The following is a 26,933-nucleotide window of genomic DNA, read 5'->3' on the forward strand; positions in this document are numbered from 1 at the left end:
CAGCAGCAGGAAGCATGAAGTGCTCTAAAACTTGCTGGTAGACGGCTGCGTTGACCCTGGATCTCAGGAAACAGAGTGGACCGACACCAGCAGATGACATGGCACCCCAAACCATCACCCAACCATGCAAATTTTGCATTTCCTTTGGAAATCGAGGTCCCAGAGTCTGGAGGAAGACAGGAGAGGCACAGGATCCACGTTGCCTGAAGTCTAGTGTAAAGTTTCCACCATCAGTGATGGTTTGGGGTGCCATGTCATCTGCTGGTGTCGGTCCACTCTGTTTCCTGAGATCCAGGGTCAACGCAGCCGTCTACCAGCAAGTTTTAGAGCACTTCATGCTTCCTGCTGCTGACCTGCTCTATGGAGATGGAGATTTCAAGTTCCAACAGGACTTGGCGCCTGCACACAGCGCAAAATCTACCCGTGCCTGGTTTACGGATCATGGTATTTCTGTTCTAAATTGGCCCGCCAACTCCCCTGACCTTAGCCCCATAGAAAATCTGTGGGGTATTGTGAAAAGGAAGATGCAGAATGCCAGACCCAAAAACGCAGAAGAGTTGAAGGCCACTATCAGAGCAACCTGGGCTCTCATAACACCTGAGCAGTGCCAGAAACTCATCGACTCCATGCCACGCCGCATTAACGCAGTAATTGAGGCAAAAGGAGCTCCAACCAAGTATTGAGTATTGTACATGCTCATATTTTTCATTTTCATACTTTTCAGTTGGCCAACATCTCTAAAAATCCCTTTTTTGTATTAGCCTTACACAATATTCTAATTTTGTGACACACGGAATTTTGGATTTTCATTTGTTGCCACTTCAAATCATCAAAATTAAATGAAATAAACATTTGAATGCATCAGTCTGTGTGCAATGAATAAATATAATGTACAAGTTACACCTTTTGAATGCAATTACTGAAATAAATCAAGTTTTTCAAAATATTCTAATTTACTGGCTTTTACCTGTATGTTGCTCTAAAACCTTCACAGATGTGTAAGTTACCCATGTCTTGGGCACTAATACACCCCCATACCATCACAGATGCTGGCTTTTGAACTTTGCGCCTATAACAATCCGGATAGTTATTTTCCTCTTTGGTCCGGAGGACACGAAGTCCACAGTTTCTGAAAACAATTTAAAATGTGGACTCGTCAGACCACAGAACACTTTTCCACTTTGCATCAGTCCATCTTAGATGAGCTCGGGGCCGAGCTAAGCCTGCGGCGTTTCTGGGTGTTGTTGATAAATGGCTTTTCGCTTTGCATAGTAGAGTTTTAACTTTCACTTACAGATGTAGCGACAACTGTAGTTACTGACAGTGGTTTTCTAAAGTGTTCCTGAGCCCTTGTGGTGATATCCTTTACACACTGATGTCACTTTTTGATGCAGTACCGCCTGAGGGATCGAAGGTCCGTAATATCATCGCTTCCGTGCGGCGATTTCTCCAGATTCTCTGAACCTTTTGATGATATTACGGACCGTAGATGGTGAAATCCCTAAATTCCTTGCAATAGCTGGTTGAGAAATGTTGTTCTTAAACAATTTGATCACGCATTTGTTCACAAAGTGGTGACCCTCGCCCCGTCCTTGTTTGTGAATGCCTGAGCATTTCATGAAAGCTGCTTTTATACCAAATCATGGCACCCACCTGTTCCCAATTAGCCTGTTCACCTGTGGGATGTTCCAAATAAGTGTCTGATGAGCACTCCTCAACCTTCTCAGTCTTTTTTGCCACGTGTGGCAACTTTTTGGAAACATGTTGCAGGCATCAAATTCCAAATGAGCTAATATTTGCAAAAAATAACACAATTTTCCAGTTCGAACGTTAATTATTTTGTCTTTGTAGTCTATTCAATTGAATATAAGTTGAAAAGGATTTGCAAATCATTGTATTCTGTTTTTATTTACCATTTACATAACGTGCCAACTTCACTGGGTCACTATAGTTGATGGTAGAAGTTGTTAACAAATTTAGTCACGTGATTAAAACGTGATTCTGCCCTGAATACTTCGATCTCTCAGGCGGTACTGCATCAAAAAGTGACATCAGTGTGTAAAGGATATCACCACAAGGGCTCAGGAACACTTTTGACTCTACTTGACTCTACTCTAAAAAAATAAAACCTACAACTTATTGCAACATGATTTCTCTAAATAGAAGAGGAGTTTTTGTCGGCTGAAATGTGAACATTTCTACTGACACAGAGCGCATAATATAAATGTTCTAGTTCCTCGTTTGTGAGTAAACGCTGACATGGCCTAGTTTTACTTTATACAGTCTGTACCCAACAGGGATATTTTTAGAATGTGGGAGAAAGCTGGAGTATGCAGAAAAAAAAACGTGCAAAAACTACGATTTTAAACCAAATGTCCTGACTTTGTGGACTACATGGTAACCACTAGGTCACACAAAAATTGAACAACAACATTGTCAGCTTCCCCAAGAACTGCAGTCCTGGAGCAGCGAGAGGCGGAGTACACCTTGGACTCGTCGTCAGTCAATCCCAGGACAAAACTAAAATAATTTTCAACAATTAGGGCAGCGTTTCTCAAAGTGTGGGGCGCGCCCCACTGGTGGGGAATAGAGACATGACAGGTGGGGCGCGAGGAACGGGAGGAAATTTCACTTAAAACATTTTTTTTATTATTATATTCTTAGATTTTTTTTTTACTATGCTTTCATTTTTTTATACACACTGTAAATCACTTTGTGAGTTTGTCTGTGAAATCCGCTATATAAATAAATGGAAATTACCGGTACTTATTTTTACTGTAGGCTTTAAATTTCTCGGTAGGAGCGAAAGTTTGACAGACATAGCAACAGTAACTAATGGGGGCGGGGCTAAGCGGAACAAACTTTCGCGCGGATAGGTAGCAGGCTAATGTGTGGACCACAATCACACAAATATATACATTTGTGACTCGCACCTCAAAGGTCGTCGAGCCAGAGCCAGCGCCTGCAGAGAAACTAAAATGTGACGGGCACACACTGTGTCATTCACCGGGAAGCACTCGCGTCAAGGCAGCTCAGCCCCGAACTCAATGAGGTTTTAACAGATGTTGTGAGCGCGGTAAATTTGATCAAAACACGACCACTGAAAGTGCGACTGTTCTCTGCACTGTGTGAGGAAATGGGAGCTGATCATACAGCCGTGCTGTTTCACAGTGAAGCAAGGTGGTGTTTGTGTGTGTCTTTTGCCCACTTTTCCCTCTCCCGGGGAAAAGTGCTGTCACTTGCCCTGTCTTGCCAAATGCATAGCTCCTCCTTTTTTTTTTTTGCAAAGATTGCAAAGTGGCACTTTTATTTGATTTATTATTGAACTTGATGCAAGTTATAACACTTTTTTTGATTTATTATTGAACTTAATGCAAGTTATAACACTTTTGTTTTATTTATTATTGAACTTGATGTAAGTTATAACACTTTTTTTGATTTATTATTGCACTTGATGCAAGTTATTTGATTTATTATTGAACTTGATGCAAGTTATAACACTTTTATTTGATTTATTATTGAACTTGATGCAAGTTATAACACTTTTATTTGATTTATTATTGAACTTGATGCAAGTTATAACACTTGTTTTGATTTATTATTGAACGTGATGCAAGTTATAACACTTTTTTTGATTTATTATTGAACGTGATGCAAGTTATAACACTTTTATTTGATTTATTATTGAACTTGATGCAAGTTATAACACTTTTTTTGATTTATTATTGAACGTGATGCAAGTTATAACACTTTTTTTGATTTATTATTGAACTTGATGCAAGTTATAACACTTTTTATTATTATTATTGAACGTGATGCAAGTTATAAAACTTTTATTTGATTTATTATTGAACTTGATGCAAGTTATAACACTATTTTGATTTATTATTGAACGTGATGCAAGTTATAACACTTTTTTTGATTTATTATTGAACTTGATGCAAGTTATAACACTTTTTTTGATTTATTATTGAACGTGATGCAAGTTATAACACTTTTGTTTTATTTATTATTGAACTTGATGGAAGTTATTTTATTTATTATTGAACTTGATGCAAGTTATACCACAGCTGCACAGTTATGTTATTTATTATTGAACTTGATGTTATTTTATGTTATTGAGTTTGAATGTATACAACTTGATGTTCAATAAATTTGAAAATGTTAAAGCTTGGCATTAGCGCTCTGTTGGGGCGATGGGGGCAGGTGGGGCTTGAAAACTCCCCCTTGTCCAAAGTGGGGGATGACAAAAAAAAGTTTGAGAACCACTGAATTAGGGGACAAATAGTAGACGTTGAAAGGGTACAAGAAACCAAATTTCCAGGTATAATAATACAAAACCCAAAACCAGTGAAGTTGGCGCGTTGTGTTGGCTTTTGAACTTTGCGCCTATAACAATCCGGATGGTTCTTTTCCTCTTTGTTCCGGAGGACACCACGTCCACAGTTTCTATAAATATGATTTGAAATGTGGACTCGTCAGACCACAGAACACTTTTCCACTTTGCATCAGTCATTTTTAAATGAGCTTGGCCCCAGAGAAGCCGGCGGCGTTTCTGGGTGTTGTTGATAAATGGCTTTGGCTTTGCATAGGAGAGTTTTAACTTGCACTTACAGGTGTAACGACGAACTTTAGTTACTGACAGTGGTTTTCTGAAGTGTTCCTGAGCCCTTGTGGTGATATCCTTTACACACTGATGTCACTTTTTGATGCAGTAACGCCTGAGGTATCAAAGGTCGTTGGTTTTCAGCCTTGCTGCTTACGTGCAGTGATTTCTCCAGATTTTCTCAACCTTTTGATGACATTACGGACCGTAGATGGTGAAATCCCTAAATTCCTTGCAATAGCTCGTTGAGAAATGTTGTTCTTAAACGCATTTGTTGACAAAGTGGTGACCCTCGCCCCATCATTGTTTGTGAATGACTGAGCATTTCATGGAAGCTGCTTTTATACCCAATCATGGCACCCACCTGTTCCCAATTAGCCTGTTCACCCGTGGGATGTTCCAAATAAGTTTGATGAGCATTCCTCAACTTTATCAGTCTTTTTTGGCACTTTTTTGAAACATGTCGCAGGCATCAAACTCCAAATGAGCTAATTTTTGCAAAAAATAACAACGTTTTCCAGTTCGAACGTTAAATACCTTGTCTTTGCAGTTTATTCAATTGAATATAGGTTGAAAAGTATTTGCAAATCATTGTATTCTGTTTTTATTTACCATTTACACAACGTGACAACTTCACTGGTTTTGGGTCTTGTAGATTCGTAATTCTCAAACTGATCTAGTGGTACGCTGGCTCCATCTAGAATCACTTGATTAAAGTACAGAGTTTTATTTTACTATATTCAAACTTTGTGTAATGTTACAGTGGCCAAACATATTAAATATACTTGTAAAATAAAACCTCTGCCTTGTTTTTAATGGATAGGAAGGTCTACTACGCTACTGTATTTTAATGTTGGTCTATATGGTAGTATTTGGAGAGCCAAGTTTTTTCTGAGGCGGTACTTGGTAGGGATGTCCCGATCCGATATTTGGATCGGATCGACCGCCGATATTTACCAAAAAATGCGTATCGGCAAGGCATGGGAAAATGCCGATCCAGATCCAGTTTTAAAAAAAACTCCGGTCCGTGTTTTCCAAGGCACCTATTTAAATAATCGCTGCTCCCTAATTTCCGTTCCGCATTTCCCAGCACACCTTCAACACATCCACAGGTCTATGGATTCCCACGCAGTTGCTTTTAGCTGCTGGCATTACACGACAGGCTCTTCTCACTCTTTCCTGTGTCTCCCTCTCACAGACAGCAAGCGCACCTTCTTACACACGTCACATACTGTCACGTCATACGTCACATACGTATACGCCCCCTCTCCCAGCAGAGAGGTAGCAGCATGGCTAACGTTAGCTGTGATGCTAGCGCAGCCGTGTGACCAACGTTCCCTCTAAGGTGCGCGCCTGTGCAATTGCGCACTGCTCAAGCGTCCTCTGCGCATAGCAATTATATGCCACGCACAAAATCTAATAAAGAAATAAGCGCATAACAATTTTCGACACACGGACATGACAGAGAAAACAGTTTTCGTCATCATTGTTCAAATATTGTGACGTCTGTCGAGACGCTTATCTCCATTCGGTGCCACACGTCCACACCATCAAAATGCCGAGGCAAACATTTCCACATCAACACCGTGTGATTTTTTTAGTTGTGATTTCCTTCTCTGCATGAAAGTTTAAAAGTAGCATATATTAATGCAGTATGAAGAAGAATGTTTTAATGTAGACATGCAAGCCTTGAAAGAAAATTTTGAAAATCAAGACTACATTTCCTGCAAATGGGTGCATTTCTACCCTATATTTTAACTTTAGATTTATTCTCATATCAAACTCTTTTGGCTGTCTTTTTGACACTTACCCTCCACACCCTGGATTATAAATAATGTAAATAATTCAATGTGATTATCTTGTGTGATGACTGTATTATGATGATAGTATATATCTGATAGTATATATCTGTATCATGAATCAATTTAAGTGGACCCCGACTTAAACAAGTGTGAAAAACTTATTGGGGTGTTACCATTTAGTGGTCAATTGTACGGAATATGTACTTCACTGTGCAACCTACTAATAAAAGTCTCAATCAATCAATCAAAACACATAGAATCATCATACTGCTGTGATTATATGCATCAAGTGTTCATTCAAGGCTAAGGCAAAATATCGAGATATATATCGTGTATCGCAATATGGCCTTAAAATATCGCAATATTAAAAAAAGGCCATATCGCCCAGCCCTAGTTTCAATGATGCCATTTCTGTTTGTCATGTATAATTTTGTCTATTTTGTGTTTATCCTTGAATAAACAGGTCCGTTTCTTGTTACCAACCATTGTGTATTATTCAAACTCCCCTAATTCAGCTGGCTAGTTGTTATCAAGAGTACCAAAACCCTTTTCAACATGATTCTGACGACTAAGTAGGCGAAATAACTTTAAACTTTAATACATGCTCGGATAGGCCAGTATCGGTCAGTATCGGTATCGGATCGGAAGTGCAAAAACAATATCGGATCGGAGGTGCAAAAACCTGGATCGGGACATCCCTAGTACTTGGTGAAACAAAGTTTGAAAACCATTCTAATAGATGATAAAAATGAACTGGAAATTTTATGTAAAAAAAAACAAGACAACACAAAGTGGCAATAAATAGTTCACTAAAAAACAAAGCTGAATATGTTCTGGACCAAAAATCACTGCATATTCTCTTAGACTTAGACAAACTTTCATTATCAACAAGCTGTGGAGTGTGTCGAAATATGAGGAAATAAACACTAGAGTATGCGTCATTCACTGACAGTGTTTACAAAAGAGGTCACTTAGAACAATACATACTTTTGGATACCAAGAACATACAAACCATTTAGTTATTGAATCAAAAATATTGAAATGCAATGATTTGGTACATTTGCAAACAACTAAAATTATAAATAAACCAACTGTAACTTGACAGCGAGGACAGGTTGTTCAACCGGTTTTGTCACATTCGGTGTTTGTTTAAGAGTAGACTTGCACAACACTTTTTAATAAATAGCAGTTTATTGCAAAATCTGCAACTGCGTTTTTATATTTTTGTTTAAATCGCCTCCTTAACGATTTCAAATAGCTTACAGAATTGTCCAGCAACAATTTGCGACCAAATTCAAATTGCCGCAGAGCCCGGTTAGGGGTGAGGACCCCAAGCTTTGGAGACCTTATGGTCTGCAGTAAACAACCAAACCACACAAAATGCGCGCACAACAAATGGGAAATACATTGCAGAATATAACAACAAGAAGAAGACTCGACTATTAAGCGTAAAACACTGAATATTAGCTCAAGTATATTTACCAAAGAGGCTGCGAGTCAGGGTGGCCAGTACAACGAAGACGACCCGATCCTTTTGTCCCATTCCACTAAATATGGCCCAACGGATGTCAGGGATATATACATGTAGACCTGGATAAGACCTGCTGGAAAACTGAAAACAAAACTGCAAATGCACCCACGCATGACATGGTGTCAAACCGGCTCTGCCTTTGCTTGATTGGTTGAAACTTTTATTAGTAGGTTGCACAGTGAAGTACATATTTCGTACAATTGACCACTAAATGGTAACACCCCAATAAGTTTTTCCACTTGTTTAAGTCGGGGTCCACCTAAATCAATTCATGGTAAACAATGGTGACAACACTAAATAAAACCCTTGACAGTAGTGAAAGTTGAGAAGCATCACAAACTTTGTGTTTTAATTTGATATGTTTGTGTAAGGACACAATGACACTTCGTCAACTAAGTTTTGCTGACTTGGACTTTTCTTGTTGCAAAGTAGAGACAAAAAAAAGCAGTGGGCCACACACAGAGGCGGGGTAGTAACGTTTACAAAACCCAAAACCAGTGAAGTTGCAAATCCTTTTCAACTTATATTCAAGTGAATAGACTGCAAAGACAAGATATTTTACGTTCGAACTGGAAAACTTTGTTATTTTTTGCAAATATTAGCTCATTTGGAATTTGATGCCTGCAACATGGTTCAAAAAAGCTGGCACATGCGGCAAAAAAGACTGAGAAAGTTGAGGAATGCTCATCAAACTTATTTGGAACATCCCACGGGTGAACAGGCTAATTAGGAACAGGTGGGTGCCATGATTGGGTATAAAAGCAGCTTCCATGAAATGCTCAGTCATTCACAAACAAGGATAGGGCGAGGGTCGCCATTTTGTGAACAAATGCGTGAGCAAATTGTCCAACAGTTTAAGAACAACATTTCTCAACGAGCTATTGCAAGGAATTTAGGGATTTCACCATCTACGGTCCGTAATATCATCAAAAGGTTCAGAGAATCTGGAGAAATCCATGCACATAAGCGATGGTATTACGGACCTTCGATCCCTCAGGCATCAAAAAGCGATATCAGTGTGTAAAGGATATCACTACATGGGCTCAGGAACACTTTAGAAAACCACTGTCAGTAACTACAGTTCTTCGCTACATCTGTAAGTGCAAGTTAAAACTCTACTACGCAAAGCCAAAGCCATTTATCAACAACACCCAGAAACGCCGGCGGCTTCCGTGGGCCCGAGCTCATCTAAGATGGACTGATGCAAAGTGGAAAAGTGTTCTGTGGTCTGACGAGTCCACATTTCAAATTGTTTTTGGAAAATGTGGATGTTGTGTCCTCCAGAACAAAGAGGAAAAGAACCATCCGGATTGTTATAGGCGCAAAGTTGAAAAGCCAGCATCTGTGATGGTATGGGGGTGTATTAGTGCCCAAGACATGGGTAACACATACCTTCCACATCAGAGAGCACAATTAGCAGGTCGGCCCTCATCTCCACGGCGAGACGCGCTGCCAGGTTGTCGTTGTCCTTAATGCTGATCACCTGCAGAAAACGCTAATTAGTTTCACATTTGTGAAGGCACCATTAATGCTGAAAGGTACATACAGGTTTTGGAGCAACATATGTTGCCATCCAAGCAACGTTATCATCGACGCCCCTGCTTATTTCAGCAAGACAATGACAAGCCACGTGTTATATACGTGGCTTCGTAGTAAAAGAGTGTACTAGACTGGCCTGCCTGTAGTCCAGACCTGTCTCCCATTGAAAATGTGTGGCGCATTATGAAGCCTAAAATAGCACAACGGAGACCCCCGGACTGTTGAACAACTTAAGCTGTACATCAAGCAAGAATGGGAAAGAATTCCACCTGAGAAGCTTCAAAAATGTGTCTCCTCAGTTCCCAAACGTTTACTGAGTGTTGTTAAAAGGAAAGGCCATGTAACACAGTGGTAAAAATGCCCCTGTGCCAACTTTTTTTTGCAATGTGTTGCTGCCATTAAATTCTAAGTTAATGATTATTTGAGAGAAAAAAAAATTAAGTTTCTCAGTTCAAACGTTAAATATCTTGTCTGCAACTGCATTTTTATATTTTTGTTTAAATCGCCTCCTTAACGATTTCAAATAGCTTACAGAATTGTCCAGCAACGATTTGCGACCATATTCAAATTGCCGCAGAGCCCGGTTAGGGGTGAGGACCCCAAGCTTTGGAGACCTTATGGTCTGCAGTAAACAACCAAACCACACAAAATGCACACACAACAAATGGGAAATACATTGCAGAATATAACAACAACAAGAAGACTCGACTATTAAGCGTAAAACACTGAATATTAACTCAAGTATATTTACCAAAGAGGCTGCGAGTCAGGGTGGTCAGTACAACGTAGACAACCCGATCCTTTTGTCCCATTCCACTAAATATGTCCCAACGGATGTCAGGCATATATATATGTAGACCTGCAGTATGATGACGTAGATAAGACCTTCTGGAAGACTGAAAACAAAACTGCAAATGCACCCACGCATGACAAGCTGTCAAACCTGCTCTGACTTTGCTTGATTGGTTGAAACTTGTATTATTAGATTGCCCAGTACAGTACATATTCCGTACAATTGACCACTAAATGGTAACACCCCAATAAGTTTTTCAGCTTGTTTAAGTCGGGGTCCACGTAAATCAATTCATGGCAAACAATGGTGACAACACTAAATAAAACCCTTGACAGTAGTGAAAGTTGAGAAGCATCACAAACTTTGTGTTTTAATTTGATATGTTTGTGTAAGGACACAATGACACTTCGTCAACTACGTTTTGCTGACTTGGACTTTTCTTGTTGCAAAGTAGAGACAAAAAAAAGCAGTGGGCCACACGCAGAGGCGGGTAGTAACGTTTACAAAACCCAAAACCAGTGAAGTTGCAAATCCTTTTCAACTTATATTCAATTGAATAGACAGCAAAGACAAGATATTTTACATTCTAACTGGAAAACTTTGTTATTTTTTGCAAATATTAGCTCATTCGGAATTTGATGCCTGCAACATGTTTCAAAAAAGCTGGCACATGCGGCAAAAAAGACTGAGAAACAATAATCTAATTTAAAAAAATGTCAACTTGGGACTTCCCGCGGGACAGATTTTGGACGCTGGCGGGCTGTCTCCAGCCCGCGGGCCGTAGTTTGGGGAAGTCTGTCTTATACACTTAAAATATGACTTGAGCAAATACCTACTCAAATTTTTAAGAAACCTTTCTGTTTTGGAACGGAAACAATAGTAAGCCAGTTTGACATTAGAATTTGCAGCATGTGAAAGATGTATTAATCTAGTTTATATATATATATATATATATTCTTCACAAGCGTTGAAGACTCGAGCCCCATTCGACAGACCAACAGGTTCAACACAACAGCAATCTCCCCTGCGTTTGTTTGAGTCGCTTCAACATCTTTTTTCTCTAATTATGTAATATTTTATGAATTATACACTTAAGTCTTACCAAAATCCTCATTAAAACCATTTCCACAGGCGAAAACAGCTTTCACTTGACTTTCTGGTCTATTGTACGGAGAAAACGGAAGTGACGTCACGTCCAATACAGCCATTTCAATCACCGGAAGTAGACAAGAAGTGGGGTAAAAAAAAAAACTCGCTACATTTTGCTTTTTCTGTTTTAAAAAACAAATAGTAAAGTCGGTTTGAAATTAGAATTTTCAAAAGTTGTCGTAATGGAATATGCAGCATATGAAAGATGTATTAATATAGTTTATATTAACGAGGTTTTCTTGACAAGCGTTGAAGGCTCGGGCGAGCAACTGATTGATTGATTGATTGAAACTTTTATTAGTAGATTGCACAGTACAGTACATATTCCGTACAATTGACCACTAAATGGTAACACCCGAATACGTTTTTCAACTTGTCGGGGTCCACGTAAAATCAATTCGTGGCACTACAGCAATCTTCCCTGCGTTTTTTTTTTTTTTTGTCGTTTCAACATCTTTTTTTTCTATAATTACGGAATATTTTATGAATTATACACTTAAGTCTTACCAAAATCCTCATTAAAACCATTTCCACAGGCGAAAACAGCTTTCACTTGACTTTCTGGTCTATTGTACGGAGAAAACGGAAGTGACGTCACGTCCAATACAGCTATTTCAATCACCGGAAGTAGACAAGAAGTGGGGTAAAAAAAAAAATACTCGCTACATTTTGCTTTTTCTGTTTTAAAAAACAAACAATAGTAAAGTCGGTTTATAATTAGAATTTTCAAAAGTGGTCGCAATGGAATATGCAGCATATGAAAGATGTATTTTAGTTTATATTAACGAGGTTTTCTTGACAAGCGTTGAAGACTCGGGCGAGCGACTGATTGATTGATTGATTGATTGATTGAAACGTTTATTAGTAGATTGCACAGTACAGTACATATTCCGTACAATTGACCACTAAATGGTAACACCCGAATACGTTTTTCAACTTGTCGGGGTCCACGTAAAATCAATTCGTGGCACTACAGCAGGGGTCCTCAAGTACATATCTTGAAGGTCCACAAATGTTTTTTTGAAACAGGCTGGGTCCGTTTATTATCGGTCAAGCTTATATAGTAGCAGGAGGTAGGTAGTAGTTTAACATTTTCTTAAAATTAACAAAAATAAAATAAATATCCAATAAAATACATGAAAGATTTTGTTTGAAACAAAAATAAATAAGAACTTAAATAAAACTTTCAGTTTTAACAAAAAATAAATACTTTTAAACACAACCCTCCTATCCCTGGTAAACAAATGACCTCAACAGATCTCATTCATGTGCAAATATAATTATGGTACAGTACATCCCCATTGTGTAAAACACAGCTGCTCAATGGGAGAATTGGGCTCTTGGGGTTGAAGCCAAGACGTCTGGTAGCTGTGGCATCAGAGAGTGGGATTTGATTTATTTTAGCTGTCATTTCCTCATTTTCTTTGCCTTCAAACATGGCACCCATCACTTCAGTCAAGCATTCTTTAATTATTTCTGCATCAGAGAATGGCTTCTTGTGTTTACCCAAAACCCATGCCACTCTGAGTGAGCACTCTGTTGCTATTTGTTGTTGTGTCATAGATTTAACAAAAATCTTGCTTGATGTTTCATATGACTTTTTCAGCCTCGTGATTTCTTTTTTTCTTAGCTCTGAATCATGAGGAAATGTCTCTTCAAATTCGCGGTGCTCTTTCAGATAGTGACGTTTCAGATTTTCACTTTTCACCAGAGCAACAGTACTGTTGCATATTAGACACATTGGTCTGGTACTTGCAGTAGGTAGGATGAAAACATATTGCTCTGTCCATTCTTCCTTGAAACGTCGGTTTTCCCTGTCCACCTTTCTTTTACCAGCCTGAGCCAACTTGGAGCATGCCATTGTGATTTGATTCACATTCAGTGACTGACGAGTGAACAGTTAGCGAAGTAGCGATACGAGACAACTGTGTGCCTGCAGCGAAAGGTTCCATGCACTGTGCACATGTGTATGACCCAGGTGGTAACAGCCTATCAGCGCGTCGTTGTGATAGAGATGACAACCCATACCCCGGAATCAACCAATCAGAGTGGCGTTCTCTCGCTCTCACTCCGTCTCTCTCTCTCTCTCTCTCAGAGAGAGAGAGAGAGAGACGGAGTGAGTGAGACACGGAGAAGTGTAAACGAAACGTGGAGATATTTGACTAAAAACAACAAATAACGTTGACTTGCGCTAGCAATAACTCAAAGATAAATACAATTATTATATATTTTTATAATAATTATAATTATAAAAAAAATTATTATTATTATTATTATTTTTTTTTACTTTAATTTGTGCTGGGTCCGGACGGACACGTCGCTGGGTCCGGACATGGACCGCGGTCCGCCTGTTGAGGATCACTGCACTACAGCAATCTTCCCTGCGTTTTTTCTTTTTTTTTGTCGTTTCAACATCTTTTTTTTCTATAATTACGGAATATTTTATGAATTATACACTTAAGTCTTACCAAAATCCTCATTAAAACCATTTCCACAGGCGAAAACAGCTTTCACTTGACTTTCTGGTCTATTGTACGGAGTAAACGGAAGTGACGTCACGTCCAATACAGCCATTTCAATCACCGGAAGTAAACAAGAAGTGGGGTTAAAAAAAAACTCGCTACATTTTGCTTTTTCTGTTTTAAAAAAACAAACAATAGTAAAGTCGGTTTTAAATTAGAATTTTCAAAAGTGGTCGCAATGGAATATGCAGCATATGCAAGATGTATTTTAGTTTATATTAACGAGGTTTTCTTGACAAGCGTTGAAGACTCGGGCGAGCAACTGATTGATTGATTGATTGATTTATTGAAACTTTTATTAGTAGATTGCACAGTACAGTACATATTCCGTACAATTGACCACTAAATGGTAACACCCGAATACGTTTTTCAACTTGTCGGGGTCCACGTAAAATCAATTCGTGGCACTACAGCAATCTTCCCTGCGTTTTTTTTTTTTTTTTTTGTCGTTTCAACATCTTTTTTTTCTATAATTACGGAATATTTTATGAATTATACACTTAAGTCTTACCAAAATCCTCATTAAAACCATTTCCACAGGCGAAAACAGCTTTCACTTGACTTTCTGGTCTATTGTACGGAGTAAACGGAAGTGACGTCACGTCCAATACAGCTATTTCAATCACCGGAAGTAGACAAGAAGTGGGGTAAAAAAACAAATACTCGCTACATTTTGCTTTTTCTGTTTTAAAAACAAAAACAAAAGTAAAGTCGGTTTGAAATTAGAATTTTCAAAAGTGGTCGCAATGGAATATGCAGCATATGAAAGATGTATTTTAGTTTATATTAACGAGGTTTTCTGGACAAGCGTTGAAGACTCGGGCGAGCGACTGATTGATTGATTTATTAGTTATTTATTATTTTTATTAGTATATTGCACAGTACATATTCCGTACAATTGACCACTAAATTGTAACACCCAAATACGTTTTTCAACTTGTTTAAGTCGGGGTCGACGTTAATCAATTCATGGCACTACAGCTATCTTCCCTGCGTTTTTTTTTTTTTCTTTTTTCGCTTCAACATCTTGTTTTCTATAATTACGGAATATTTTATGAATTATACACTTAAGTCTTACCAAAATCCTCATTAAAACCATTTCCACAGGCGAAAACAGCTTTCACTTGACTTTCTGGTCTATCGTACGGAGAAAACGGAAGTGACGTCACGTCCAATACAGCTATTTCAATCACCGGAAGTAGACAAGAAGTGGGGTAAAAAAAAATACTCGCTACATTTTGCTTTTTCTGTTTTAAAAAAACAAAAAATAGTAAAGTCGGTTTGAAATTAGAATTTTCAAAAGTGGTCGCAATGGAATATGCAGCATATGAAATATGTATTTTAGTTTATATTAACGAGGTTTTCTTGACAAGCGTTGAAGACTCGGGCGAGCGACTTATTGAAACTTTTATTAGTATATTGCACAGTACATATTCCGTACAATTGACCACTAAATGGTAACACCCAAATACGTTTTTCAACTTGTTTAAGTCGGGGTCGACGTTAATCAATTCATGGCACTACAGCTATCTTCCCTGCGGTTTTTTTTTTTTTTTTTTTTTTTTTTGTCGCTTCAACATCTTGTTTTCTATAATTACGGAATATTTTATGAATTATACACTTAAGTCTTACCAAAATCCTCATTAAAACCATTTCCACAGGCGAAAACAACGCTTTCCAAGCCAACGGAAGTGACGTCACGACCAATCCAGTGACCGGAAGTTAGGGTAAAAAAAAAATACTCGCGACTTCCTCTACTTTCAAGCCGTTTATTTTTGTGTCTTTAGATAACGTTACTATCGTCAAAGGCGACGATAAAACATGGAGAGATGATGTTTGCGTAGCTGGGTAAGTGGATGAAATCAGTGCGACGCTTTGAGACGAGACGTTATAGTGGATGCTAATGTTAGCTTAGCAGGCTAACGTCGAAGCTAAGCAGTTGCTATTGTTTTTAGCATAAGACAGTCGCTCTTTGCACTAATTACACATTTACTTGCACGTTTTTCATGTATTTTTAATCAAATTCAATACTTTTTTTTAACCGCACACTGAATAAACATAACTAAACCGTGGCACTTATGAGGATCTTACGATATTTTGCAGCAGGTGCTCAACTCAATTTAGTGAAGTGAATTATATTTATATAGCGCTTTTCTCTAGTGACTCAAAGCGCTTTACATAATGAAAGCCATTATCTAAGTTACATTTTTAAACCAGTGGCACTGGGAGCAGTGAAGTGTCTTGCTGTGACGAGGATGGCAGAAGCTGGGATCGAACCTGGAACCCTCAGGTTGCTGGCACGGCCGCTCCACCGACCCGAGCTACGCTGCATGGACTTAACACCAGTTATATGACGTATTGTACCTTACGTCGACATGTCTTGGTCCACAGGTGTATATGGACGCGGTCCTGCTTCGAAGATAATCCACCACCGTGTCGATTCTAAACGTGAAAGAGGACGACGACAAGTTTTGCATCAATCTTCCTGAGTGAGGCCCCGAGCATGGCCAACAGTACCAACACGGCCGTGAAGGTCATCGGGGCTCCGGGTCCTGCAGGCAGAAGCAGCCCCGAAGGATCCCAGGTCAGTATGACGTACCCTCCTCTGACGTCCTCACCCTTCAAACTAAGGCTACGTCCACACGAACACGGGAAAGTTTCAAAAACACGTATTTGGGGTTAAAACAATCTCCATCCACACAAGTGTGGTTTCAAAACTGTCGCCGTCTACACATTCATGTCATGCACATTTTGTCCAATCAGAAGCCTGAAAAAAGCTGCAATAGCTGAGTTGGTGGCATTACATCACCTATTGTGTTTATTTTGATATACTAGATCAGGGGTCGGCAACCTTTACCAGTCAAAGAGCCATTTTGACCAGTTTCACAAATCAAAGAAATCAATGGGAGCCACTATATTCTTTATAATTTTAAAATGAAATGACACTGCATACACATTTTTTTTTGCTTTGTGCTGTGTATAAACCAAGGGTTTCGAGTTTTGTATGAATGGCGCTTGACAGCGTCATACTTGTCAACCTCCCAATTTTCCAGCATACTACGAAATTCAAGGCAACTATTCTCACGAATGGTACAGCATTTAGCGCCCACTACATCCAGCGTGCCGGCCCAGCCACACGTGGTATGAGACTTCTGCTTACTCACGTAAATGACAGCAAGGCATAGTTGGTCAACAACCACACAGGTTACACTGACGGTGGCGGTTTAAACTTTAACACTCTTACTAATAATGCGCCACACTGTGAACCCACACCAAACAAGAATGACAAACACATTTCGGGAGAACATCTGCACCGTAACACAACACAAACACAACAGAACAAATACCCAGAATCCCATGCAGCCCTGACTCTTCCGGGCTACATTATACACCCCGCTACCAAACCCCGCCCACATCAACCGACGCACGGAGAGGGGGGGGTGATGTGTGGGGGAGCAGGGTTGGGGTGGGGGCGGGGTTTGTTGGTAGCAGGGGTGTATAATGTAGCCCGGAAGAGTTAGGGCTGCATGGGATTCTGGGTATTTGTTATGTTGTGTTTATGTTGTGTTAAGGTGCAGATGTGCACGGCTGTGCTGCTGAAACCCAACACTTATAACTAGGGATGTCCGATAATATCAGACTGCCGATATTATCGGCCGATAAATGCTTTAAAATGTAATATCGGAAATTATCGGTATCGGTTTCAAAAAGTAAAATGTATGACTTTTTAAAACGCCGCTGTGTACACGGACGTAGGGAGAGGTACAGAGTGCCAATAAACCGTAAAGGCACTTCCTTTCCGTGCCGGCCCAGTCACGTAATATCTACGGCTTTTCACACACACAAGTGAATGCAAACGCATACTTGGTCAACAGCCATACAGGTCACACTGAGGGTGGCCGTATAAACAACTTTAACACTGTTACAAATATGCGCCACACCAAACAAGAATGACAAACACATTTCGGGAGAACATCCGCACCGTAACACAACAGAACAAATACCCAGAACCTCTTGCAGCACTAACTCTTCCGGGACGCTACAATATACACCCCCGCTACCCCCTACCCCCCACCTCAACACCGCCCCCTCAACCCCGCCCACCTCAACCTCCTCATGCTCTCTCAGGGAGAGCATGTCCCAAATTCCAAGCTGTTGTTTTTGAGGCATGTTAAAAAAAATAATGCACTTTGTGACTTCAATAATAAATATGGCAGTGCCATGTTGGCATTTTTTTCCATAACTTGAGTTGATTTATTTTGGAGAACCTTGTTACATTGTTTAACGCATCCAGCGGGGCATCACAACAAAATTAGGCATAATAATGTGTTAATTCCACGACTGTATATATCGGTATCGGTTGATATCGGAATCGGTAATTAAGAGTTGGACAATATCGGAATATTGGCAAAAAAGCCATTATCGGATATTTCTACTTATAACATGTTCAGCAACATGGTGATGTATTACGTGTGCAGTGAAGTCTACATTATTTCTAAAATCAGCACGCACTAACGAGCCAAGGAATCCCTTTTGCATGTTTGCACACACGGACTTGTGTGTGCCGCTGCAAAACTCTCATGGAATTATAAAGCATTTAATCATCAATATAGCGATATGGTACAGGTGCAATGAAGTGTATATTGTCTTTAACATCAGTACACACTACAGGGAGGACGCTACATTATGTTTTTTTTTTTTTTGCTTGGTCGCTTTTTACGTGTGAGTACGGTCATCTCCAAGAATGCAAGCAAGACACGTAAGTTAAGTTCATGATTTGTCGTTAAACAAGGACTAAAAACATAATATAATGTTGCACCTTTCTTATGACCCAGAGCAAAAAGTCTTGCTTGTCAAAGTTGTCCCATCAGGTGGAGGTTATATATATATATATATATATATATATATATATATATATATATATATATATTATTAGGGATGTCCTGATCCGATATTTGGATCGGATCGGCCACCGATATTTGCAAAAAAATGCGTATCGGCAAGGCATGGGAAAATGCCGATCCAGATCCAGTTAAAAAAAAACTCTGCTCCGTGTTTTCCAACGCACCTATTTAAATAGTACATTCCACTTTTCTGCTGCTCCCTATAATTTCCGTTCCGCATTTTCCAGCACACCTTCAACACATCCACAGGTCTGTGAATTCTAACTCAGTTGCTTTTAGCTGCTGGCATTACACGACAGGCTCTTCTCACTCTTTCCTGTGTCTCCCTCTTACAGACAGCAAGCGCACCTTCTTACACACGTCACATACTGTTACGACATACGTCACATACTGTCACGTCATACGTCACATACGTATAAGCCCTCCCCGAGCAGAGAGGTAGCAGCATGGCTAACGTTAGCTGTGATGCTAGCGCAGCCGTGTGACCAACGTTCTCTCTAAGGTGCGCGCTTGTGCAATTGCGCACTGTTTAAACGTCCTCTGCGCATAGCAATTACATGCCACGCACAAAATCAAATAAAAAAATAAGCGCATAACAATTTTCGACACACGGACACGACAGAGAAAACAGTTTTCGTCATCATTGTTCAAATATTATAACGTCTGTCGAGACGCTTATCTCCGTTCGGTGCCACACGTCCACACCATCAAAATGCAGAGGCAAAAATTTCCAGATCAACACCGTATGAAAAAATTAGTGATTTTTTTAGTTGTAATTTCCTTCTCTGCATGAAAGTTTAAAAGTAGCATATATTAATGCAGTATGAAGAAGAATGTTTTAATGTAGACATGCAAGCCTTAAAAGAAAATGTTGAAAATCAAGACTACATTTCCTGCAAATGGGTGCATTTCTACCCTATATTTTAACTTTAGTTTTATTCTCATATCAAACTCTTTTGGCCGTCTTTTTGACACTTACATCCGGCGCCCCCCTCCACACCCTGGATTATAAATAATGTAAATAATTCAATGTGATTATCTTGTGTGATGACTGTATTATGATGATAGTATATATATATCTGATAGTATATATCTGTATCATGAATCAATTTAAGTGGACCCCGACTTAAACAAGTTGAAAAACTTATTGGGGTGTTACCATTTAGTGGTCAATTGTACGGAATATGTACTTCACTGTGCAACCTACTAATAAAAGTCTCAATCAATCAATCAAAACACATAGAATCATCATACTGCTGTGATTATATGCATCAAGTGTTCATTCAAGGCTAAGGCAAAATATCGAGATATATATCGTGTATCGCAATATGGCCTTAAAATATTAAAAAAAGGCCATATCGCCCAGCCCTAGTTTCAATGATGCCATTTCTGTTTGCCATGTATAATTTTGTCTATTTTGTGTTTCTCCTTGAATAAACAGGTCAGTTTCTTGTTACCAACCATTGTGTATTATTCAAACTCCCCTAATTCAGCTGGCTAGTTGTTATCAAGAGTACTAAAACTCTTTTCAACATGATTCTGACAACTAAGTAGGATAAATAACTTTAAACTTTAATACATGCTCGGATAGGCCAGTATCGGTCAGTATCGGTATCGGATCGGAAGTGCAAAAACAATATCGGTATCGGATCGGAAGTGCAAAAACCTGGATCGGGACATCCCTAATATATATATTATATATATATATATATATATATATATATATATATATATATATATATATATATATATATATATCTCCTGCCTTGAAAGAAAATAATGTTTGCCTTGGTGCACTATGATATGAGCCCTCCTTTAAGGCAACACTTGCCTTGACCATAAAGTTCAAATTCGAGGCTTGCATACATTCAAAACAAATCTGTTATTATTAATCAATATTACATATATTTTATATTAGTCGAGGTTTCTGTGGTTTATCCGTTATACAGTGCTCAATGCCAGGGTGGAGCGGAATATACTTTAGGTCAGGAAAAAACACAGAGGCTATATCATCCCTACAAGCCTGTTTTGCAGGTTTCCCTGCCCGTCAGGGGATTTTATTTTATTTTATTATTTTAATAAAATCCCCCGGCGAGCAGGGAAAGCTGCAAAACAGGCTTGTAGGGATGATATGGCCTCTGTGTTTTTTCCTGACCTAACATATATATTTTATATCATATTTTTTCAAGTGTCAAGAGTATTTTTTTAATCATTTAAAAGTACTAGCAACAAATCTAGCATCTTTTTCTGCCGTCATTATAGAATGCACTCGGTGTTTAGAGACTCTGCTTCTGTCCCTCGATGTCCGCGACAAAAAGCAAGCTGCAGCGTGCTTGACGTCACACTTGCTTTCGCGCCGCTACTCTAGTTGGACGTTCTCGCTTTAAAAGTCGCCACTGTCCCCTTAACGGTTGCACATTTTGTAGATGGCTGTCTGCGGTTTTATCTGGGAATATTGAAGTTCCATCCACACAGCAGACATGCTGACTACGTGCCAGACAATTAATGTTGTGTCGTTCGCGAACGATTCGTTCGAACGAACAAATCTTTTGAGTGAACGTACTGAACCGAATCACTTCATGAACTGATTCGTTCCTTTCTCAGTTCAGTTGAGCTCCGCCGCGACCATGCCGGTATGAGTGGAACTGGCGCATTCTGTGACGTCGGCGAACGACGCAGCCAGCTACTCATCATGGGGGCGGGGGGAGGGACTGAGTGAACGATTCGTTCACCGCGGATTAACGACATGAATCACTCAGTGAACGACAACGCTCTCACTCTCTGCTCTGCTTGCCCCAATGCCGCGAGTGATTCTCCTCCCGTCGCGGGGATATGTTTCATGCCATTGGCATCCGTTCTCCATTCATTCTCCAAGCTAACGGCTAATGTTGACTCAAGCCACATGAAAACAAACACCGTCCCCATTATCTCAACACATAACGTTATGAGAGTAGAGGAGACAGAAAGAAAGTCAGTGCAGGGCAAGGCTGAGCAGCAGCGACGCGAGGGGGAGGGGCGGGGGGTAAAGTGTAGGGCAGGCTGTTTGAGAAGATTTAAAATAAAAATAATAACTAGTGTATGTACATACATAGGCTATTATTTATCTTGATTTTTATATTATTTAAGCTATTTATTTTCTTTTTTATTGCACATTTAAGTTGATATTTCCATTTTTATATTTTTAAATGTAAGCTACAGAAATTTTAGTTTTAATGTTGGCTTTTCTGGCACTTGGTTTAATATTTGTTTTGTTTTATTTAAGGTAGCCTATTTATTTTCTTTTTGTTTGCACATTTAAGTTAATATTTTCTTTGTTATATTTTTAAACGTAGGCTATAGAACATTTAGTTTTTATGTTGGCATTTCTGGCTCCTAATTTATTTGTTTTATTTTGAAGGTATTTTTTTTCTTTTTGTTTGCATATTTAAGTTTACATTTTCTTTGCTACAGAACATTTAGTTTTTATGTTGGCATTTGTTAAGGGTTTCTTAATTTAATATTTGTTTTTGCACTAAACAAACGAGGCCTATTTATTTAACTGTTGATTGCAAGCATTTTAGTAGGCTATAACTATTTTTTTTATTTCCCACTTTTATTTATTTCTTATTTTCATTTCAGTGCAATAAAACATATTTAACAACAGGACTCGCGAACCTACTGACACAGAGAAGTGACTGTGTCGCGGAGGAGGACGTCACATTGAGGCTCTCGTTCAGTCACTGTGCGCGTCGTTCATTGGGTGCTGAGGGCTTGTGTCGTTCACGAACTGACACACACCGAGATCTGCCGCTGGGGAAGCTGTTACTGACTGACTCATGATTCGCCGACCTGCCCACAGAACTGCTGCTGCAGAAGTGATTCGGTGAACGAATTTTTTGAACGAATCAATTTAAGGAACTGATTCTAGTGATTCAGTACAGTCAAAAGAACTGCCGATCCCATCACTACAGACAATCGCGTGCGTCTCGTTTACGTCGTCACAACAACATTCGCTGTTTTCGGTGATCGAAGTCTTTTTTTATGGTGCCTCTATATATACATGTGCTTTGTGGACTTGGAGAAGGCATTCGACCGTGTCCCTCGGGAAGTCCTGTGGGGAGTGCTCAGAGAGTATGGGGTTTCGGACTGTCTGATTGTGGCGGTCCGCTCCCTGTATGATCAGTGTCAGAGCTTGGTCCGCATTGCCGGCAGTAAGTCGGACACGTTTCCGGTGAGGGTTGGACTCCGCCAAGGCTGCCCTTTGTCACCGATTCTGTTCATAACTTTTATGGACAGAATTTCTAGGCGCAGTCAAGGCGTTGAGGGGATTCGGTTTGGTGGCTGCAGGATTAGGTCTCTGCTTTTTGCAGATGATGTGGTCCTGATGGCTTCATCTAGCCAGGATCTTCAGCTCTCACTGGATCGGTTCGCAGCTGAGTGTGAAGTGACTGGGATGAGAATCAGCACCTCCAAGTCCGAGTCCATGGTTCTCGCCCGGAAAAGGGTGGAGTGCCATCTCCGGGTTGGGGAGGAGATCTTGCCCCAAGTGGAGGAGTTCGAGTACCTCGGAGTCTTGTTCACGAGTGAGGGAAGAGTGGATCGTGAGATCGACAGGCGGATCGGTGCGGCGTCTTCAGTAATGCGGACGCTGTATCGATCCGTTGTGGTGAAGAAGGAGCTGAGCCGGAAGGCAAAGCTCTCAATTTACCGGTCGATCTACGTTCCCATCCTCACCTATGGTCATGAGCTTTGGGTTATGACCGAAAGGACAAGATCACGGGTACAAGCGGCCCAAATGAGTTTCCTCCGCCGGGTGGCGGGGCTCTCCCTTAGAGATAGGGTGAGAAGCTCTGCCATCCGGGGGGAGCTCAAAGTAAAGCCGCTGCTCCTCCACATGGAGAGGAGCCAGATGAGGTGGTTCGGGCATCTAGTCAGGATGCCACCCGAGCGCCTCCCTAGGGAGTTGTTTAGGGCACGTCCGACCGGTAGGAGGCCACGAGGAAGACCCAGGACACGTTGGGAAGACTATGTCTCCCGGCTGGCCTGGGAACGCCTCGGGATCCCCCGGGAGGAGCTGGACGAAGTGGCTGGGGAGAGGGAAGTCTGGGCTTCCCTGCTTAGGCTGCTGCCCCCGCGACCCGACCTCGGATGGATGGATGGATGGATATATATATATATAGAGGCACCATTTGTCGTTGTTTGTTAATAATTGTGTATTTGTTATTAACCCCACATTGGTCTCAGGTTCTTAGCAAGAAAAAGCTACAAGACCTGGTGAGAGAAATCGACCCCAACGAGCAGCTGGATGAGGACGTGGAGGAGGTAAAGCCTGCTCAACTCACACGTGTCGCATGATTTTAAGACTGTTTTTAAAAGAACATATATATATACATATATATATACACACACACAGTATGTATCTATAAGATTGAACGTGCCTTCAACAGATGCTGCTGCAAATCGCAGACGACTTCATCGAGAGCGTGGTGACGGCCGCCTGTCAACTGGCACGCCATCGCAAGTCCAACACCTTGGAGGTGAAAGATGTGCAGTTGCATCTCGGTGAGTTGCTCTTTCTTACCGTTTTACTAGGAACACATGTCATGTCTTACATTACCACTAGATGGCTTTTAGTTTACTGGCATTTCTTCTTTGCCAAGACGATCCATCCCGCCTCACAGGTGTGGCATATCAAGATGCTGATTAAACAGCATGATTATTCCACAGGTTTTCCTTAGGCTGCCCACGATAAAAGCACACTCAATTATTTTTTTTAACATGCCTCAAAACAGCAGCTTGGAATTTGGGACATGCTCTCCCTGAGAGAGCATAAGGAGGTTGAGGTGGGGGGGGGGGGGAATAGCGGGGTGTATATCATAGCGTCCCGGAAGAGTTAGTGCTGCAAGGGGTTCTGGGTATTTGTTCTGTTGGGTTTATGTTGTGTTACGGTGCGGATGTTCTCCCGAAATGTGTTTGTCATTCTTGTTTGGTGAGGGTTCACAGTGTGGCGCATATTTGTAACGGTGTTAAAGTTGTTTATACGGCCACCCTCAGTGTGACCTGTATGGCTGTTGACCAAGTATGCATTGCATTCACTTGTGTGTGTGAAACGCCGTAGATATTGTGTGATTGGGCCGGCTCGCAAAGGCAGTGCCTTTAAGGTTTATTGGTGCTCTGTACTTCTCCCTACGGGCGTTTTAAAAAGTCCTACATTTCACTTTTTGATACCGATAAATTTGAAACCGATAATTTACGATATTGCATTTTAAAGCGGGTTAGGGATGTCCGATTGTATCGGACTGCCGATATTATCGGACATCCCTAACCCGAACAATGAAAATCGGGATTCATCCGTGAAGAGAACACCTCTCCAACGTGCCAGACGCCATCGAACGTGAGCATTTTGCACACCCAAGTCGACAAACAGCAGTCAGGTCAAGACCCCGATGAGTGACGAGGAGCATGCAGTTTGTGAATAAATTATTTGATTATGCAAACCAATTGTTGCAGCAGCTGTCCTGGTGGCTGGTCTCAGACGATCATGGTGGCGCAACTCCTGGGCTGGTTGTGAGGCCGGTTGGATGTACTGCCAAATTCTCTGAAACGCCTTATGGTAGAGAAATTAACATTCAAGTCACGGGCAGCTCTGGTGGACATTCCTGCAGTCGGCATGCCAAATGCACGCTCCCTCAAAACGTGCGACATCCGTGGCATTGTGTTGTGTGATAAAACTGCACATTTCAGACTGGCCTTTTATTGTGGGCAGCATTAGGCACACCTATGGAATAATCATGCTGTTTAATCAGCTTCTTGATATGCCACACCTGTGTGAGGTGGGATGGATTATCTTGGCAAAGAAGAAATGCTCACTAACATAGGTGTGGACAGATTTGTGGGCAAATATTTGAGAGGAAAAGGTATTGTGTTTAAAACGTTTTAGATCTTTGAGTTCAACTCATGAAAAATGGGAGCAAAACCAAAAATGTTTATATTTGTGTTCAGTGTCTATGGATGAGTGTGGTCAGTTGGTTCTGGGAATGTTAAAACCATTCGTTTCCCGCTTCCCCTAAGAGCGCCAGTGGAACATGTGGATTCCGGGTTACGGCTCAGACGAGATCCGGCCGTTTAAGAAGGCGTGCACCACAGAGGCTCACAAACAGGTAACACCATTATTAATGGTAATAATAACAACTGTGGATAACTCCTCCTTATATTTTGCATGTTCTGTTATTTCAGAGGATGGCTCTGATTCGCAAGACGACCAAAAAATAGCAAGGGTCCCTTTTTTTTTTTTTCTCTGCGTCAATTTACACCCCCCCCCCCTTTGTTGGTTTTGTTTTCCCAGGTAAAGTATCAAGGATTGGCGAAGGAGATTTGTATTTGTTGACGTTAGCATTTCATCGTCTTCCTCATTTTGTATTGCCAACCCGCTCCCGTACTAATGTATCTCCTTTGACTCTTTATTTTTGTTTCAGTTCGTGTTATTAAACATTAATCATCTGTGTTTGTGCTGCTGCTCCTTGGCCACACAGTAAGTAGTTTGCGACTTTGCTAACTCGCTGCTATTCAAGTTACGACAAGACATATCGAGTCACACCTCAAATTAAAGGTGCCGGTGAGCGCTTTACAAATCTGCAAGTATTATTTTCAAATGATGATGTAATGGTAGAAGCACACATCTCCAAAGCTGGGGGCGATATAGTAGGTAGATAGCGACTAACTAGCGTTTGGTAGCAATCAAAAAACAACTTGAGACAAAACATATCAAGTTATACCTCAAATTAAAGGTTGTGGTTGAAGCGTTTCAAATCTAAAAATGTTTCCCTAATATGTCTTCAAATGATGATGTAATGGTAGAAGCACACATCTCCAAAGCTGGCAGCGATATAGTAGGTAGATAGCGACTAACTAGCGTTTGGTAGCGATCAAAAAACAACTTGTGACAAAATATATTGAGTCATACCTTAAATTAAAGGTTGTGGTTGAAGCGTTTCAAATCTGCAAATTTTTCTCTAATATGTCTTCAAATGATGATGTAATGGTAGAAGCACACATCTCCAAAGCTGGTAGCGATATAGTAGTAAGATAGCGACTAACTTGCGTTGGTA

General features: G+C 40.4%; 2 protein-coding genes across 4 annotated transcripts in view; one reads left to right on the forward strand and one right to left on the reverse strand.

Annotated features, from left to right (window-relative positions):
- The window catches only part of LOC133593836 (uncharacterized), a 57,064-nt gene extending 45,632 nt beyond the window's left edge, over nucleotides 1–11,432 (reverse strand). The window contains exons 1-2 of one of the 3 annotated variants that reach the window (XM_061946560.1): nucleotides 11,374–11,432; nucleotides 9,332–9,422 (exon numbers count right to left, since the gene is read on the reverse strand). In XM_061946560.1, the coding sequence (XP_061802544.1) occupies nucleotides 9,332–9,422; nucleotides 11,374–11,394 (112 nt within the window). In that variant the 5' untranslated portion in view covers nucleotides 11,395–11,432. Of the gene's footprint in view, nucleotides 1–7,890; nucleotides 7,996–9,331; nucleotides 9,423–10,229; nucleotides 10,353–11,373 lie in introns of those variants that run through there. The other 2 variants (XM_061946581.1, XM_061946571.1) reach the window with 2 other exon arrangements.
- Nucleotides 11,433–15,627: 4,195 nt separating this feature from the next.
- Nucleotides 15,628–26,329, forward strand: taf12 (TAF12 RNA polymerase II, TATA box binding protein (TBP)-associated factor). Its single transcript, XM_061946594.1, has 6 exons — nucleotides 15,628–15,790; nucleotides 16,334–16,526; nucleotides 24,070–24,147; nucleotides 24,273–24,387; nucleotides 25,897–25,985; nucleotides 26,062–26,329. Exons 2-6 carry the CDS (start codon nucleotides 16,446–16,448, stop codon nucleotides 26,095–26,097), a joined length of 399 nt encoding a protein of 132 aa, XP_061802578.1. The 5' UTR covers nucleotides 15,628–15,790; nucleotides 16,334–16,445; the 3' UTR covers nucleotides 26,098–26,329.
- Nucleotides 26,330–26,933: the final 604 nt, after the last annotated feature.

This window comes from Nerophis lumbriciformis, linkage group LG04, assembly GCF_033978685.3.
Source record: "Nerophis lumbriciformis linkage group LG04, RoL_Nlum_v2.1, whole genome shotgun sequence".
In the NCBI taxonomy this organism is placed as follows: Eukaryota; Metazoa; Chordata; class Actinopteri; order Syngnathiformes; family Syngnathidae; genus Nerophis; species Nerophis lumbriciformis.